This window comes from Rhinolophus ferrumequinum, chromosome 14 (assembly GCF_004115265.2).
Source record: "Rhinolophus ferrumequinum isolate MPI-CBG mRhiFer1 chromosome 14, mRhiFer1_v1.p, whole genome shotgun sequence".
Taxonomy (NCBI): Eukaryota; Metazoa; Chordata; class Mammalia; order Chiroptera; family Rhinolophidae; genus Rhinolophus; species Rhinolophus ferrumequinum.
The window spans coordinates 23796331-23812764 of NC_046297.1; the positions used below are offsets into that span (position 1 = coordinate 23796331).

General features: G+C 41.3%; 1 protein-coding gene across 1 annotated transcript; it reads right to left on the reverse strand.

Moving 5' to 3' along the window:
* Window positions 1-14185: 14185 nt before the first annotated feature.
* LOC117033637 (transcription factor SOX-17-like) lies at window positions 14186-15019 on the reverse strand. The gene is made up of 2 exons (XM_033125805.1): window positions 14806-15019; window positions 14186-14317 (listed from the first exon to the last, which is right to left on the reverse strand). The coding sequence occupies exons 1-2, from the start codon at window positions 14951-14953 to the stop codon at window positions 14208-14210; spliced, it is 258 nt and encodes an 85-aa protein (XP_032981696.1). The 5' UTR covers window positions 14954-15019; the 3' UTR covers window positions 14186-14207.
* Window positions 15020-16434: the final 1415 nt, after the last annotated feature.

Below are 16434 nucleotides of genomic sequence, written 5' to 3' on the forward strand. Positions count from 1 at the left end.
TTTTGTATGTTTTTCAGAAGAATCTGTATTCAGTGCTGTTGGGTGGATTGTTCTGTGTATGTCTGTTAGGGTAATTTGGTATATAGTGTTTTTCAAGTCTGCTATTTCTTTACTGTTTTTCTGCTTGGATATTCTATAACTGAAAGTGGGGTATTAAAGACTCCTACTATTATTGAATTGCTGAATATTTCTATTTAGTTCTGTCAATATTTGTTTTATATATTTAGGGGCTCTGATGTTTGGTGGATATATAATTATTATATCTTCTTGGTGAATTGACCTTTTTATTGTTATATGATGTTTTCTTTTGTCTCTTGTGGCAAAACTTAACATCATTTTGCCCAATATAAACATAACCATCCCTTTTCATTTTTGTTTACATTTGCATGGAATATCTTTTTCCATCCTTTTACTTGCAGACTACCATATATGTGTCATTAAATCTAAAGTGAGTCTTTTATAGACAGCATAGTGTTGTACCTTGTTTTTGTTTTTTAATCCATTCAGTTACTCTATGTCTTTTGACTGGAGAGTTTCATTCATCTACATTTAAAGTAATTATTAATAGAGAAGGATTTATTATTGCCAATTTGTTAACTATATTATATCTGTCTTGTAGCTCTTTGTTTCCTTTCTTTCTTGCTTGCTGCCTTCCTTTGTTTTGACTTTTTTGTGATATACTTTGATTACTTTCTTTTTATTTTGTGTATCATCTATAGGTGTTTTCTTTATGGTTACAATGTGGCTTACATAAAATTACCATGTAATTATAACAGCCTATTTTAAACTGATAACAACTGCAATTGCGTACAATTCTAAAATTTTATTTTCCACACATTTTATGGTATTGATGTCACAATTTAATTTTTTTATATTGTATACAGTAGTACCTCAGTTTTCGAACGTCCCCATTGACGAACATTTTGGTTTACGAATGCTGTAAACCCAGAAGTAATTGCTTCGGTTTTCGAACATGCCTCGGAAGTCGAACATGTCACGCAGCTTCCGCTAAGTGCAAGATCCTGAGGCCTAGTTGTCGGCTGTTTTCGAACTTTTCAGAACTCGACGGTCTTCTGGAGCAGATTGTGTTCAAAACCCTAGGTACCACTGTATTCATTAACATATTTTTATAGTTACAGTTATTTTTAATACTTCTTTCTTTCATCTTTTATACTGGAATTAAAAGTGACTTGCACAACACCATTACCATACTATGGTGTTCTGTATTTGTTTGTATATTTACCTTTACCAGTGAGTTTTATGCTTTCATATGTTTTCATGTTGCAGTTTAGCATTATTTTATTTTAACTTGAAAAACTCCCTTTAATATTTATTGTAAAGTGGGTCTAGTGGTCATAAACTTCCTCAGCTTTTGTTTGTTTGAGAAAGTCTTTATCTTTCATTCACACTTGAAGGACAGTTTTGCTAGTTATTATTTTCTTGGTTGACCATTCCTTTAAGCACTTTGAAAACACCACTCCACTTCCTTCTGGCCTGCAAGGTTCCTGCTGAGAAATCTTCTAATAGTCTTAGGATGGGGGAGGGTCCCCCTGTATGTATTATAACAAACCACTTTTCTCTTGCTGCTTTAAAATCCTCTTTTGCCTGATCTTTCACAATTTGATTGTAACATGTCTTACTGTGAATTTACTTAGGCTTATCTTTTTTGAGATCCATTGAGATTAGTGGATCTGGATGCCCATTTCCTTCCCCAGATTTAGGAAGTTCTGGCCATTATTTCTCTGAACAAACTTTCTGGTGTTCTCTCGCTCGCTCGCTCTCTCGCTCTCTCACTCTCATTTTTCTGGAACTCCTGTAATGAGTACATTGCTCTGCTTGGTGTAGTCCCATAGTCCCTTAGGTTTTATTTACTGTTTCTCACTCTTTTTTCTTGTTGCTCCTGTGACTGGATCATTTCAAATGTATTGTTTTCAAATTCACTGATTTTTTTTTCTGCTTGATCTACTCTGTTGTTGAGCCCTTCTAGTGAAATTGTCAGGTCAATTATGGTATTTTTCATCTCCAAGATTTCTATTTGGTTCTTTTTTATATTTTTCTATATCTTTGTTGAGATTCTGATTTTGTTCATGCATTTTTCTTCTGAATTCTTTGTGACAGTTATTTTCAATTATCTGTCAGGTAATTTATACAACTCCATTTTATTAGATCAGTTTCTGGGCTTTATCTTTTTCTTTATTTGAAGAATATTCCTTGACTCTTTGTGTTGGTATCTGCTCCTTAGAAAAAAAGTCACCTTTCCCAGTCTTCACAGACAGACCTCATATAGGAGAAGACCCTCCCCAATCAGCCTGACCAGAGATTCTAGAGGCCTCTCAAGCCTCGTCTGTGTATGTGTCTTCTCTGGGCTTGTATTTGTAAATTTCCAATTACAGAGACTGTCTAGTTTCCTTTTTTTTCCCCCAAGGAGTGCATAATCTCTTGCTCCCTCTTGTGTCTGTCTGCAATTCTAACAGGTCTTCTGAAGCAGTGGAATCCTCCAACTTCTCTTTGTTTTCAGTAGCCCCGAGGCAACTATAGCATGCCCGGTCCCATCTGCATTCTGAGACTATCAAGAATAAAGCCAGTCGCAGGTAGCCACCTGAAAAGTCTGAATGTTGGGTGGTAGTTTTAGTCATCTCTTTTCTTCCCCAGAGGCAAGCTGGGAGTCTTGCTCTGTTGTACTGAGCCAGGACAAGGGCTCTGGCAGGTGATTGCATATTAGTCTAAATCTTTGCCTTTGTTCCTGGTGACCCTCTAAAGTATACTGGGTCCCATGAGTGCTCCAAGACAGGCAAGACAGAAACCAGTCCCTCAGTCGGCCCCAATAAAATTCGGAACATTAGACACATGATCCAATTCTTTCCCTCCCCATGGAGATGGTGGGATTTGGAGTTGTTTTCCTGTTCACTCTGCACTGAGCTTGTGGGAGGGGTTGTGTGAGTGTTTACATGATGGTCCAAATCTCCACCTTTGGTTTCAGTTCTCTCAAGCTGATGCTCTTTCCTGTCAGCACTCAGATTCAAGCAAGATAGAAACCAGTACCATGGCAGTTCCCAGAAAAATCTGAATACTGGATATAGAGTCCGGTCCTTTATTTCCTCCCAGGGAGAGCTGAGTGTTTCCTTACAATTATATGGTGCTGAGGGGGGAATTATGATGAGAAGATGTCTCCGATTTTCTTACTGGCTTAGATGTAGCTAGTTTCATGCTCACCATATTCTTGAGAACTGACTGTCACCCTCATTAAATTACTCAAGACATAACCAAATTACACTTTCAAATGTGTATTTGATTTGTGCCCCCTTCTACCATGAACCTTATCATTAAAAGCACCAGGTCTTATTTTCATCTAATATCAAAGTGAACTAATGCTATGAAATGCATACTCTTACATTCTTTATCTATGCTTAACAGAGGAGAAAATTCTGTTTTAAACAGGATGTGTACAGGGTAAATTTTGTTTCTAAACTGTAATAACAAGAAGCTTTAGTATAAATCAGACACTGTAAAATAATTTTACAATGTCTTGGAGAAAGCCCAAGACTGTGAGTTCTTAAATAGTTTCTCCCTGGTAAATGGGGCTGCCACCCTCTCCATGAACAATAAGTCTATTCCCTTGAGAGCTCTAAGAAATATCCACTGAAATGCATTTTAATCTGATAAGAAAAAGAGTGGAAATGTGTTCAAATCTTTGAATTGTTTTTAACTAATTGTGGGAAAGTTCTTTTTAAGAAATGTCACTCATGCTTTTTCTTTCCCAGTGCTTTATATTTTACTTTCTACTCCATTCCAAACAGACTAAGTGAATTGTCATTCCAGCATAGGCCTTACCTGTCTTAACCTCCATTCTTCGGCACACACTATATGCTTTTTCACCTGTAAGGATACTATACAACTATTGTACAGTTGCTCATGGGGTATTTTACATGTTTATTGTTTTCTTTTTCAAAAACATTTAATGATTCTGCTTTGCCTATATAAACAAAGTTTGAACACTTCAGTCTGATTTTAAAAGCTTCTATAACCTGACCTCAATTCATTGTAATAAATATAAACAAACCATTAATACTTGGAATTCAAGTACATTTTATTTCTGTTATTTCCCCAATTAAATTCAAACTAATTTGACTCCCAATGTGTGAAAGTGGCAGGAAGTACAACTTCCCTGTCTCAGGAGCTCTATCTTACCCTCTTCTGGATTATCCAAGAACTTCAGGCTTTTTCTGGTTGTCCCAGAAAAGATCCCTTGGACAATCTCTACCAAATGGATAAGACCTAGGGTTTTTCAAACCACCACTGGGGTTATCATATCTCTGCCATCCATGACAGCCACCAAATGCTGTCCTCTCTCTGTCTGAAACAAAGCTGACTTGTCCTATTTCCTAACACAGGCTGGTAAGGATTTTGAAGGCAAATGCTACCCCTTTATGCTTCCATTTTCTCAAAGCACATCTAATTCAGAGTTTCTTACTATGTTGACCATGTTGTAGCCTAAGCATCCAGTCCTCTTAGTTACAAGAGGACTGACCATTCTCCTCTGAGCCCAGCTGCCCCAAAGACATGTTTAGGATCTGTCCATTAGGGGCATATAAACACTGGAGGTCCATTTCAAAGTGAAGAGCCATCACAACTGTTGAGTCACTCTCATTTTCAAGTCCCAAACTACCATAATTCATTCTATCCCCTTCTCAAACTAAGGTGTTTGATTGCCTCTACAGATGGGATGTAATGGAGGCAGATCCTAGAAACACAATATGTCTATTTACCTTCTTGGGAAATGACTTGTCAATGAGTCATGTCACAAGAGAAAGAAGAAAGATTCTTGGATGTTTCTCCTTTTCAACACTACATAGAAAGTCTTAGCGAATGCAGTGAGGCAAGAAAAAAAATGAAATGCATGTGAAATTGAAAAGAAGAAATAAAACCATCTTTGTTCACAGAGGACATAATTGTTTATGAACAAAATCTCAAATAATCTACAGAAAAAAAAACCTACTAGAACTATCAGTAAGATCGCAAAGCCACATGATATAAGACTAATATTTTAAAAGCAATTATATTTCTATAAACTAGCAACAATTATAAATGGAAATTTAAAATATAGTAATATTTATAACAGCATCAGGAAACATGAAATATTTAAGGATAAGTCTAACAAAATACATGAAACATTTAAGTTCTGAAAAATAAAAAATACTAATGAGAGAAATCAGAGAAGACTTAAATAAACAGAGAGATATGTTCATGGCTTGGAAAGCTCAATATTGATAGAATGTCAATTCTCCCCAAATTGATTTATCAGTTTAACATAATCTCAATGAAATTGACCAACTGATGCTACAATTTATATGGAAAAAGCAAAAAATCTACACTAGCCAATACAAAGATGAAGGACTCACACTAATTTCAACGCTTCCTATAATTCTACAGTATTTAAGATAGTGCCGTATTGGTTCGTTATAAATCATTTGAATACAACAGAAAATCCAGAAATAGATCTACACACATATAGTCAATTGATTTTTTGACAAAGGTACTAATATAATTAAATGAAAAGAAGATAGGCCTTTCAACAAATAGTGCTGGGACAATTGAACATCCATATGTAAAACTGAACCTCAATCCATATACAAATATTAACTCAAAATATATCATAGACCTAAATGTAAAACCTAAAATTATGAAATTTCTAGAAGAAAAAGAGGAAAAAAATACTTGTGAACTTTGGTTAGGCAAAGATTTCTTAGACAGAACATAAAAATCCAAACTATAAATACTTGATAAATTGGACATCATCAAAATTGAAAATGTATGTTCTTCAAAAGACACCATTAAGAAATAAAAAGGCAAGCCACAGACTCGGAGAAAATATGTGCAGTAAGAAGAAAACAAACAACCCAGTTAAAAAGGATATAAGAGATGTGAACAGACACATAAAAAAAAGATGATATATGGATAGCAAATACATGAAAAAAGCTCATCTGAGAAATACAAATTATATTACAATAAGATACCACTAAACACTCATTAGAAAAGCTAAAATTAAGAAACACTATAGCAATTGTTCATGAGGATTTGAATCAGCTGAAGCTATTTTTCATTTGTGGCAGTAATGTACAATGGTGCAAATGTGTTAGAGGACAATTTGGCAGTTTCTTAAAACGTTAAACGTATATACTTACCATACAATCCATAAAATTCCACTATTAGTATTTATCCACAAGAGACAAAAGCCTATACCCACATAATGATTATGAATGTTTATAACAGGTCTCTTCATGACAGTCAAATGTTCAAACAGCCCCAATGTCTATCAACTGAAAAATGGATAAACAAATTGTGGTACACCTATACAATGGAATACAAACTACTCAGCAATAAAATGAAAAGAACAACTGACATATGAAACAACCTGAATAAATCTTAAAACCATTATGTTGAACAAAGAAGCCAGACGTAAAAAGTAAATTTAGCATGATTCTGCATGTGTAAAACTCTAGAAAAAAATTTAACCTACATGACATAAAGCAGATCAATGGTTGTCTGGTCCCAAAGTTGAGGAGGAGATTAACTAGGAAGGGGCTCAGTGAATCTTTTGGAGTAATTAAAACACTGATGGGTGATGTAATGTGGATATATATGCTTGTCAAAACTCAGCAAACTGTAAACTTAAAGTGGATGCATTAGTGGTATGTAAATGTATATCTCAATATAATTTAAAACAATTTAACCTCAATAAGCCTTGCTTGGAATTTGACAAACAAACATGACATTCATTTGGAATATGAAGGGGACAAAAATAGCCAAACTAATTTTGAAAAAGAACAAGATAAGGGAAATTGCTCACTACATATCAAGAGCTACTGTAAAGGAAGACTAATTAGAACCACATGATAATGGTACTAAAATAGACAAATGGATTAAATGGAAAAAATAGAAACTTAAAATACATCCAATAACAAAGAAATTTACATATTAAAAGTGCTGCATTAAAAAGTAAAAGTGAGAAAAGAGTGAACTACCCAAATAAATGACGCCAGAACAATTAGTTTTTGATGTAGAGAAAATTAAGCATCCATGTTGAGATATCGGATAGACAGCTTGATATATAAATGTGGATCTCAGATAAGACATCCAGATTAAACATATATTTAATTCTATGTCTATGTATTATATTTGCAACCATGGGATTTGAGTAGTAGAAATTGCTACTAGAAAGTCTTGGGTAAAACAGAAGACGTAAACAACAGAGTTCAACTTTCTCTGATGGAAATTTCATGCTTTAAAGCGTCACACTGGACTGGGAAATAATGTAAAGCCCAGAGTGCTCATCCATAGGAATAGGAAGGCCCCATAACTAGTTTCAGTGAATATAGCAGACTGGTCAGTAAACAGGTTATGCTACGTGCACAGGCTGGACAGAGGCTCTCCCCACACACACTCACCCATGGAAATACCAGGTTGGAGGAACACAGATTTCCTACTAATACCATCACTCAGCTAGGCATTGTACAAATATTTCTAATCCTTGAATAACTCTGCAGGTAATTATTATTACCCACATTTTAGGATGAGGAAAAGACTTTCCGAGTGGTTGGGTGAGGGCCCAAGATCTTAGAGCCAACTAGAGGCCTCTCTGGAATGCAAACCTAGGTTTAAATACAAATGTAGCTCATGCCCAGTATGCTGCTTGCAGTAACTCTCTTCTGAGCCATTCAGAAACCTTCTCTGAAACCCCTCTGGCTGGTTTCTCCACTGTGCCCAGGACATGAGATGCTCATGTCACCTTCCCTACTTTTGGTAGCCCCCTTTGGCCCACTTTCATAGATGGAGTTTTCAAGTCCCTGTTCTCTGGTAATGTTTCTTCCCACAGTTCACACTAAGCTGTCTGCTTTCAAATCTCCAATAACCCAAGACCCTGAATACAGTATGTTTGATTTGATAATGGAGGAGGGCAGAGAAAACACTTCTCCAGTAATCCCTGAAGCTGAAAAATGGCCTGGAGCTCAGCCTGAGGGAGGAAGTGGGGTGGATCTGCTAGAAAGGGTGTTGACCCCATGGGTCAGATGAGAGGAGGGGCCCTCTGGTCAGAGGGAAGTGAAAAAAAGGGAGTGCCTGGAAGAGATTGTTAATGCTTTAAACCCAGGCCAAACTAAATGAGTAATGAGAGAGGGTGTGCAGAACTCACTATATAGAGCCACACCTAGAGACACCCTCACCAGGATAAAGGGTCCCTCTGCTCCAAGTAATCTTAGGATCTACCGACACAATGATACAGTTGGGGACATTGGGGGAAAAGCCAAGAATTCTGTCTTCCCCTTTTGGGATTCTCCTGAATGGCATTGGAGTGGAACAGGATGTGGACCCCACTTGGGAAGAAGAAAACTTCCCTTCCATTGCAAATATGGATATCTCAGCAGTTAGTAACAATCTGGGAATGGACTCCTGCCTTCACAGTAGCACCTGGCAGTAGAGGATTTGAGGATGCTCGGTCATCCATGGATTTGTGGAACGTGGCTTCTGTCTTTGAAGGTCTTTGGGCAGCTCTGTCTCTCTCCATAGGGGCGCACCTTGCAGGGTAGTTTTGGAGAGAAACTTCTCTGGAAAAAGAGGATTCTAGGAGGACTCCAGCACCCATGTTTACATGTCCATGTGCAGCTCTCCTCTCGTCCTGGGAAATTCTGAGGAAGCCAGCCACCTAATGGAGTTCCAGTTATACTACTTTAGGTAGATAGTGCCCCTTCTGACATAGGGTGTTATCCTTATGTCTGTTGGATAAGGAGCCTGCTCAACATTGCTTAACATTAGGAAAGAAAGAGCTGTCTAGGATCTGGGGCAGGGGAGGAGAGAAGAACGGACTGGAAGGTCAAGTGTGGGAAGTCAGGCACCCTTCCAGGCTGAGCAGAACCCTAACTAATGCCAGGTGAATGAGCTAATTGGAGGGGGGGGAAGTTTTTTTAATAATGATTTTTGAATCTTAGCTCCTAGCGACCAAGAACAGTTAATTCAAACAGGAAGTTATCAGACGCAGGGCATTGCTTAATAACACTTATCTGTACCATTGATTACAAAGTTGATAAGAGACCCTCTCTTCCTTGGCCTTCAGCTGCTGTTATGGTCAATAAAATTTAGAGCTTTTACCAAACTCTGGAGCTTTTACCCCTAAACTTAGAAAATCCATCTCCAGGTTTGCAGAAGAATGGGTAAAACTTCCTTTCATCACTAGGGATTTCTACCACTTCTTCCTCAATATTTTCCATTCTGAGTGAGATTTTCCAGTTTCACCAGTGCTGTATTTTGCATTTAAATGGCATGCCCTTGCCTTCTATTCTAACTTCCCCTCCTTTATCTCCTGAATGACTTAATTAAATCCACTCCCACGGGTGGTGTGTCTTATGAAATATGCCCAGAGAACATTGCAGTCTTCCTCCCCTACTCTCCTTCTTTCATGGGGATTTCAGTATCCACAGGGGAATCCATCCCATGCACAACTATGAAATCCAAGTTCATCTGGGCCTTCAACAGTGCACCAAGGGCTTTCTGCCTGGAGCTGCTTTTCTCAAGTCCTGGGATCCACATGTTCCGCCACCCCCTACCGTCCTCTCAGGTCGTGATTCCACTCTGATTTTACAAAGAAAACAGAAGTAACCTCCCTTAGTTTCCTCACCGTGTCATCCCTGTCTCCTCCAAACCCAGCTCAGAAATACTTTCCCCTTCCCTACTCTTCCCCATGGGCTCTCTCCTTCTTTTTCAAGGCCTCAGGTAAGTATCAAGACTTTCCCGGAAACTTATTGATGTATAATAAGTGTTCAATAAATGTCAGCTATTATTATTTTTATCTCATGATCCTTCACACAGAATCCATCACTGTGCTTTGTGCCAGAACAATACTTTTTGTAATTTATTGCACTGACCATTAATGATTATCTACATGCCTTTTCCTTTTATAAAACCACAAGCTTCTTGAGAACAAGGAATGTGCCTTGTGCATCATGGAAAACAATATAGTGCCTGGTATATAACAGATGCTCAATAAACATTTAATGAAATAAATACATAAATAACTGACTTCTCAGTTCTGAGTAACTTTGATATCAGCATGTTCATCTATTTAATGACTGCAATTGGAATCAACTCAAGAGATTTTAAAATTTGAAACACTCTGACTGCAGACCAAACCAGTTCAGTCAGAATCTCTTAAAGGGAGACCAGACCTCAGTTTTTGGGTTTTTTTTTAAAGACTAATTATAGTTGTGTAGCTTGTTTTAAGACTCACTGGCTTGTGGAAGGTAGTGCGACTCAAAAGACTTAAAGAGTATCTAATTCTAATATGTTGTTTTACAGGTAATGCTTGACTGTAATCTAGTAAGAGAGACAATCAAACAAGATATAGATTCATGAAATGTTAAACAATAACTAAGTTGGGCTGAAATCAGTGGAAATGCCAAGTGGGTAGGGATTGGAGGTGGAGGCAATGTGTTCTCCATGGTACCAACACTGGGTCTGTACTGGCTCAAATACATCAAGTTCTGCTTTGGAAATCCAGATACTCATTGTTCATTTCCCTGGTTCCTCCTCTAAGCGAGCATTATAATTTCCTAGTGCTATCACACCTGTAGTTCTAACTTGAACATTTATTTACAGGACTTTGGAGAAAAGCAAAATAATTACAAACTGGGAGGGGAGGCTGTGCAAGAGCAAAACGCAGGGCAGACATCGCCAGCATGCAAAAATGACCCAAAACTGTCTAGTCTAGCGGCACTTGTGAAATGACTCTATGGTTTTGTTCCTGACTTTGGCATGTTTTAGGTCAAAAATGGTCCCTAAGAAGTCAATGTGGATAAGGGATTTAGGGTCTGGAACTCAAAGTGTGGTCTGTCAGCCTCATCTGGGAATTTGTTAGAAATACAGAATCTTGGCCCTACTCAATCAGAATTTGCATTTTAGCAAGATCCTTCAGATGGTTCTTACACACATTCAAGTTTGAGAAGCTCTGTTCTGGACCAGAATCTGATGTAGATATGCTGAGGTGGCCTTAGATTCAGTCTTTCTAACAGTCTCTCAGGCAATGCAAATGATGCTCGTCCCAAAATACCCCACATCTGACAACCAAAGGAATTAGCTATCACGTCTATAGCCTGCTCTTTCCCTGCTTATCTGTTATGAATCCTTGTGTTTCGAGTGAGAAGAAAACCAATTTGGAGGGGTGTAAACTGTAAATGATTTGCATTCACTCATATAACTGAAGAGTTCAGAAGTATGGCTCACCTCTCAGGAGCCTTGATTCACAGGTTCAGATACTGTCACCTGGAATCCAGATTCTATCTGTCCCTGCTCTACTTTCCACCACAATGGCTTCATGGCCATATTCCTCTCAGTGGCCTCCAGGCTGTACCTATCATGAGCAAAATTTCTAAGGTTGAGAAAAGTAGCAGCTAAGATGCTTTCCTACCATCTATTACATTTCATACACATAATATGGCAGTCAGCTTTATACAATTAAGTCTGAAGTGCTGTACTGAACTCCAGTCTGTGGAGCTGTTTATGGGAAAGCCAGTAGATGACCTCTCCACCCTCCTCCCTGTGGCAGCATCCACAAGCCCCCTGCCCTCTAGTTTTGTGGTTAGGTTTGGCCAATGAGAGGCACTATCAGAAAGTCAGGAGAGCAACAAGATTTTTTGTCCAGGATCTATTTTCTGGCTCCATTCTCCTGGGCTACAGTTGGCAGTAGCTTCATTCCTCTTCCCAATGCCACAACCCCAGCTGGCAGGACTCCTAAAACTACCATTACCCTGGGTTCCAGTAACTGCCTCTCCCTGCTCCTAGTTATGGCTGATGGAGGATGCTCTGAGCTACTGCCCAAATGAGGAAGCCTCCAGTCCCTCCACAAAGTCCCTTGTATACAGGGTCTGTTTGTTTCTTGACCTTTCTGCATTCACCCATTTTAAGTATAGCATCTGTTTTCTGTGGGAGCCTGACAAGAAACATTTCATTTAATTTTGCAGAAGAATGTAAAGTCACCATATGCACAGAAAGTTTTTAAAACAAGCTTTATTTCTAAATTTCAAAGATGTCAATAACCAAGAACTTTAGAAACAGTGATTTGGAATGTAAAAATACACAATAAATGCTAAATATTTAAAATTAGCTGGAATGAGATAACTTTTGAAGAATAATGTGCTTTCTATCAGAGTTCATTAATTTTCATTTTATAAAAAACAATCAAACCTTAATGTAAAAGTAATGTGCATATATTAAAATGAAAAAATATAGACTTTACACATGTTTAAGCAGAGCACATTTTTGCATTGCCTTCTTTGAAATATTAACAATGTTAACCGTTGTTCTTACTGGAATGTTCATGCTGAGAAAGGAAGGAATTTCATATATTGTGACAGTCATAGTAATACACGGTAAACTGGCTACGGAACTCAGAGGACAGAGTGGAGGAGTTCAAACAAGCACCCAGCTGAGCTGTCCAAAGGTGACAGCTGGTTCGGATCCGCGGGGTCCCGGGAAGGGGCGACCGCTGCCCGGGGCGAGAAGGGTGCTGCTGGGGCTGTATCTGGATGGAAGCCACCACCGCTGGCGCGTTGTCGGCAAACTCTTGGCGCGGTTGCACAAGTGCGGAGCTCTAGGGGGCGCCAGCAGGCCCCACATGAAGGGGCCTGCGAGCGCCGGGCTGAGCCGGGTGCCTGGGGACCCAACGTAGTTGGAGGGGTACAGGGACCGACCGCCGGACAGTCCCCAGGCAGCGGCAGGGTGAAGAAGGTCTGATCAGGCACCACGCCGTTCAGGGTGGTCGTGTCCAGCGTGGGCAGCGGGTAGCAGTCGGGCTGGGGCGCGCCCAGGCTCTGGCAGTCGCAGCAATAGCCGCCCACGTGTAGGGGCAGCAGTGTTGGACCCGCGGGGAAGCCCTGGTCCCGGAAGGGGCAGGCCCAGGACGTCTGTAGCCAAGCGGCCGCCTGTGACTTGGGACGGAGAGGGGACGGGGGGCGGGGGCGGGGGGATTAGCCCCCCACTCCTGCAGGGTACCAGCGCTGCTGCCACCTCCTCCAGGAAGGACGTTTGTTGGCCAGAGCCCGCCTCTCTGGGGATGGAGTCGCTTTCCAATTCTCAGAGCATGGACATCTCACAAGCCCCACGGGAAGCCCGGAAAGCAGTGCTCCACATATTTAGTCGTCCAAAAGAAGACAGTGTGATAGTGGAGGTTAATATTAATCATTATGCCCGAACAGGTACACCAGGGACTCCATCAGCCAATGATTATCGGGCAGATTTCACTACTTGGACGGAATTACCTTCTTGTGATATAGGGTCCTGGAAGTGCCAACGAGGCACCCTGCAGCCAACACCTGTCCCAGTAAGGTGGGCATATTAGGGACAATTTCCAGGAGAGAGTAACCCCAGCAGAGGCTTCTACCCACCGCTGGGCTGCATGCACCCCTGACGTCGGAAACGGAAAGGATTAGTCTTGCGAAAGACTGCACTTAGAGTTCACACACTTTCTGTCCTTTTTCTTTTCGGGTAAAATGTACTTCCCCCACAGAGTCACCTATGTTTTAAGTGCGGTACTCTCTGTTCACGTGTACAAACTGAGTTTTGCATAAGTGAAAGGATTCAATCAAGATAAAAACTTACGTTGGACTGGAGATGGGACAAGAGAGGCTGACCCCACAGGAGAGGGGAGAGGACAGTCCAACGAGGTAAATAGAGTTTCTTCTAGGAACACAGAAACGCCAAATATATACTGTTGACTGAAAAAAGGCAAGCTGCAGAATAGTAGGAAATATGTGATCCCATTGGTGGGAGGAAAAAGAAAGAAAATCCTACTGTGGATACAGAGAAAATGTGTGGAATGGAAAACAGGATCTGTATGCATTCTCTAGCTCTGAAGGTCAGACTACAGCAGGGATAACTTTGTTTTCCCGTGATGGGCTGCTTAAATTTTTATGGAAAAGTGCGAAACTGAAAAAAAAAATAAATACAGTGCTATTTACAAAGACAAATGATTTTACATTTTACATTGGTAAGACGAAAATAAAGTCTGACCATTTTATTCCTGCTTTAAACAAACAAAAACGGCCACTATCTCTCAACTTTGAAAGATTGAAAGAATAAGGAGCTCGAACTCTTCACAACCAGAGACCACCATCTCCCCGCTTTTCTAACATAAACTTCAGCACCAAAAAGCTCAAAACTGCAGCCTATCTTGCTTGAAATTCCAAAGCTTTCCACATTTTTCTGCTGTTGGGTGCCTTTCCAGCTCCGTTAATGACGAGTAGTTTTATCTGTATTAAGTCTCTCGATTTCCTACCTGAAAAATGAAGACGAGATCAACCTTTGAAAAACAAAACAAAACAAACAAAAAAACTTGGAATAAGAAAATTCCAGAGTTTACTTTTTCGGAGAGCATGGCCTGATTAGGTGACACCTTTAAAATCTTTCTCAAGACTGCAAAATCTCGTGTTCTTTACCATTTATACCTGGAGACGGTTAACAATTTGGTCTTGAACCTTTTTGTTTAATTTCATCTCCCGCCTTCAAGATGACTCTGACCTGCCAGTCAATTGTTTCCCCAGAGATAAAACTCCCTTCGAGCGAGTTCTTAGAGGTAGAGACACTGACCCGCCGAAGCGGCTTTTCCCGGAGTCTGGCGTCTCCGCTACAGAAGCCCCCTCCTCCCACATCCCCTTGGGTTCTAAGAGCGTCGGTCCCCCACGCTCCGCCTCCCCCGGCATGGGGCTTAGCTCCACGTCCCACGGTCCGGTGTCCCCAGCAACTGGCTTTCCGCCTTAGCCACACCTTGAAGACGCCTGTTGCTAGACTCCTCCTTGGTCGGGCCCGCGGCCGCTGCCGGCGCCCCGCTGCTCGCTACCGCCTCGCCTTTCACCTTCTTGTCCCCGAGGGGGCTCAGCGACTCGGCCCAGGGCAGGGGCCCTAACCTGGCCATCACCGCGGGCAGCGCGCTCCAGGGCTGGCTGTGGTCCTCACTGGCGTACCCGCCATCCAGGCTGCTCAGGGAGCTCCAGCCCTGCCCTGCGCCCCACAACCCTCTGGGAGAGCGGTGGGGAGAGAGAAAGAGAGAAGCCTCTCCAGCCCGAACCCGCCACGGTCATTCCTGGCCAGTCTCAGCCCACCGCGCAGCCAACGCCCCCGCCGGCCCAGTGACATTGTTGGTCGCGGGGCCTTTTCTGCTCCCTTGTGACCCATAAAGGACTCCACCTGCACTGCCGAGAACAGGCGCCGAGCATCACCACGCGCAGCCACTCGTTCATTAAAACTCACGCCATAGTTATTGGGTTTAATTGCCCCCTCAACAGACAATAACCCGCCCAGACCCAGATTCCCTCTCTTCCGCGGAGGAAAGCCACTCCCGGATGTCACGTTTGGACCTTCTTTAAGTCTCCGCGCGGCAGGCAGACTCCTGAACCAGTGTAAAAGGGAAGCCCTGTTCTAACCTTCGAGTCCGATTCGTTCTAAGCGGTGTTTACCAGCCCTAGGCAGGCACTTGGGGACAAAGCTAAGAGTTCCAAACGCATTGATGCAAGTGCACGACGTCGCAGTCTTTTCGTCATGGTTACCCGGGTGGCCGGACGGGTGCGGGCCGCGTTGCCGCAGTGCTCTCCTTGACCCACTCCCAGCTTTTTTTTTTTTTTTTTTTTTACACCAAACCTAAAACTTTTAACCTTCTAAATCAAAGCATTGCAGAGTACTGTTAAAATGTCCCTCTTAATTAAGTGCCGATTCCTGGAGAACGGAGCGCGGCGCCCTCGGCTTCCAGCGTCTGTTCTCCAGACGCCCGCACCGGAGGGAATCGCCACAGCCTCCCTGGAACCTAGAAGGGCCCAGGACTGACGGTGGGTGGGTGGGGGATGAGTGGAGGAAACCGACCACTGAGCTTAGGATTTGCCCTTTAGGTGGTTTTATTTTTCCTTTGTGTGAAGCTTGGACACCACTTCTGTTTCCTAGCGGGTATAAGAAGTGTGTGAACTTAAATCCCAGCCACGATGGTAAGCAGTTGGGTTGGTCTGAGATTGATTGAAATGCTGTGAAAATGGATATCTTTCCATATATAACGCCAGCGTCAGTATTTCATCTTTTGTCCTCCCACCCTGCCCCCAAAAGTATTTTATCAAAAAATATCCACCTTCGCAGAAGAAAGGAGTGCCGCTATCTTCACCTTCTCAGAAGGGAGATAAAGAAAATGGGTGTGTAATCCTAGTACTTTAAAAAGCAATGATAATCAATAGAAAAAAATGGAAATGAGGATGTAACTACCTTTAGTTAGATAGAGGAGCACAGGAAATGCTTAGCTATTACAGCAGGAAGTCAATGTCTAAAACTGATAAACATACAATTAGCTGCTGAGGCATATTAATTAATTAACCTCCTAACTACCAGAGGAAGAGAGTTGTTAATGTAGGTAACACC

Bases quoted from the DNA above. Each gene is read 5' to 3' on its own strand.
- LOC117033637 (XM_033125805.1), bottom strand. From the start codon at position 14,953: ATGGCCAGGTTAGGGCCCCTGCCCTGGGCCGAGTCGCTGAGCCCCCTC. The intron at 14,318-14,805 runs GTGTGGCTAAGG...TTCATTTTTCAG, and splicing joins TAGCAACAGGCGTCTTCAAG to GTAGGAAATCGAGAGACTTA.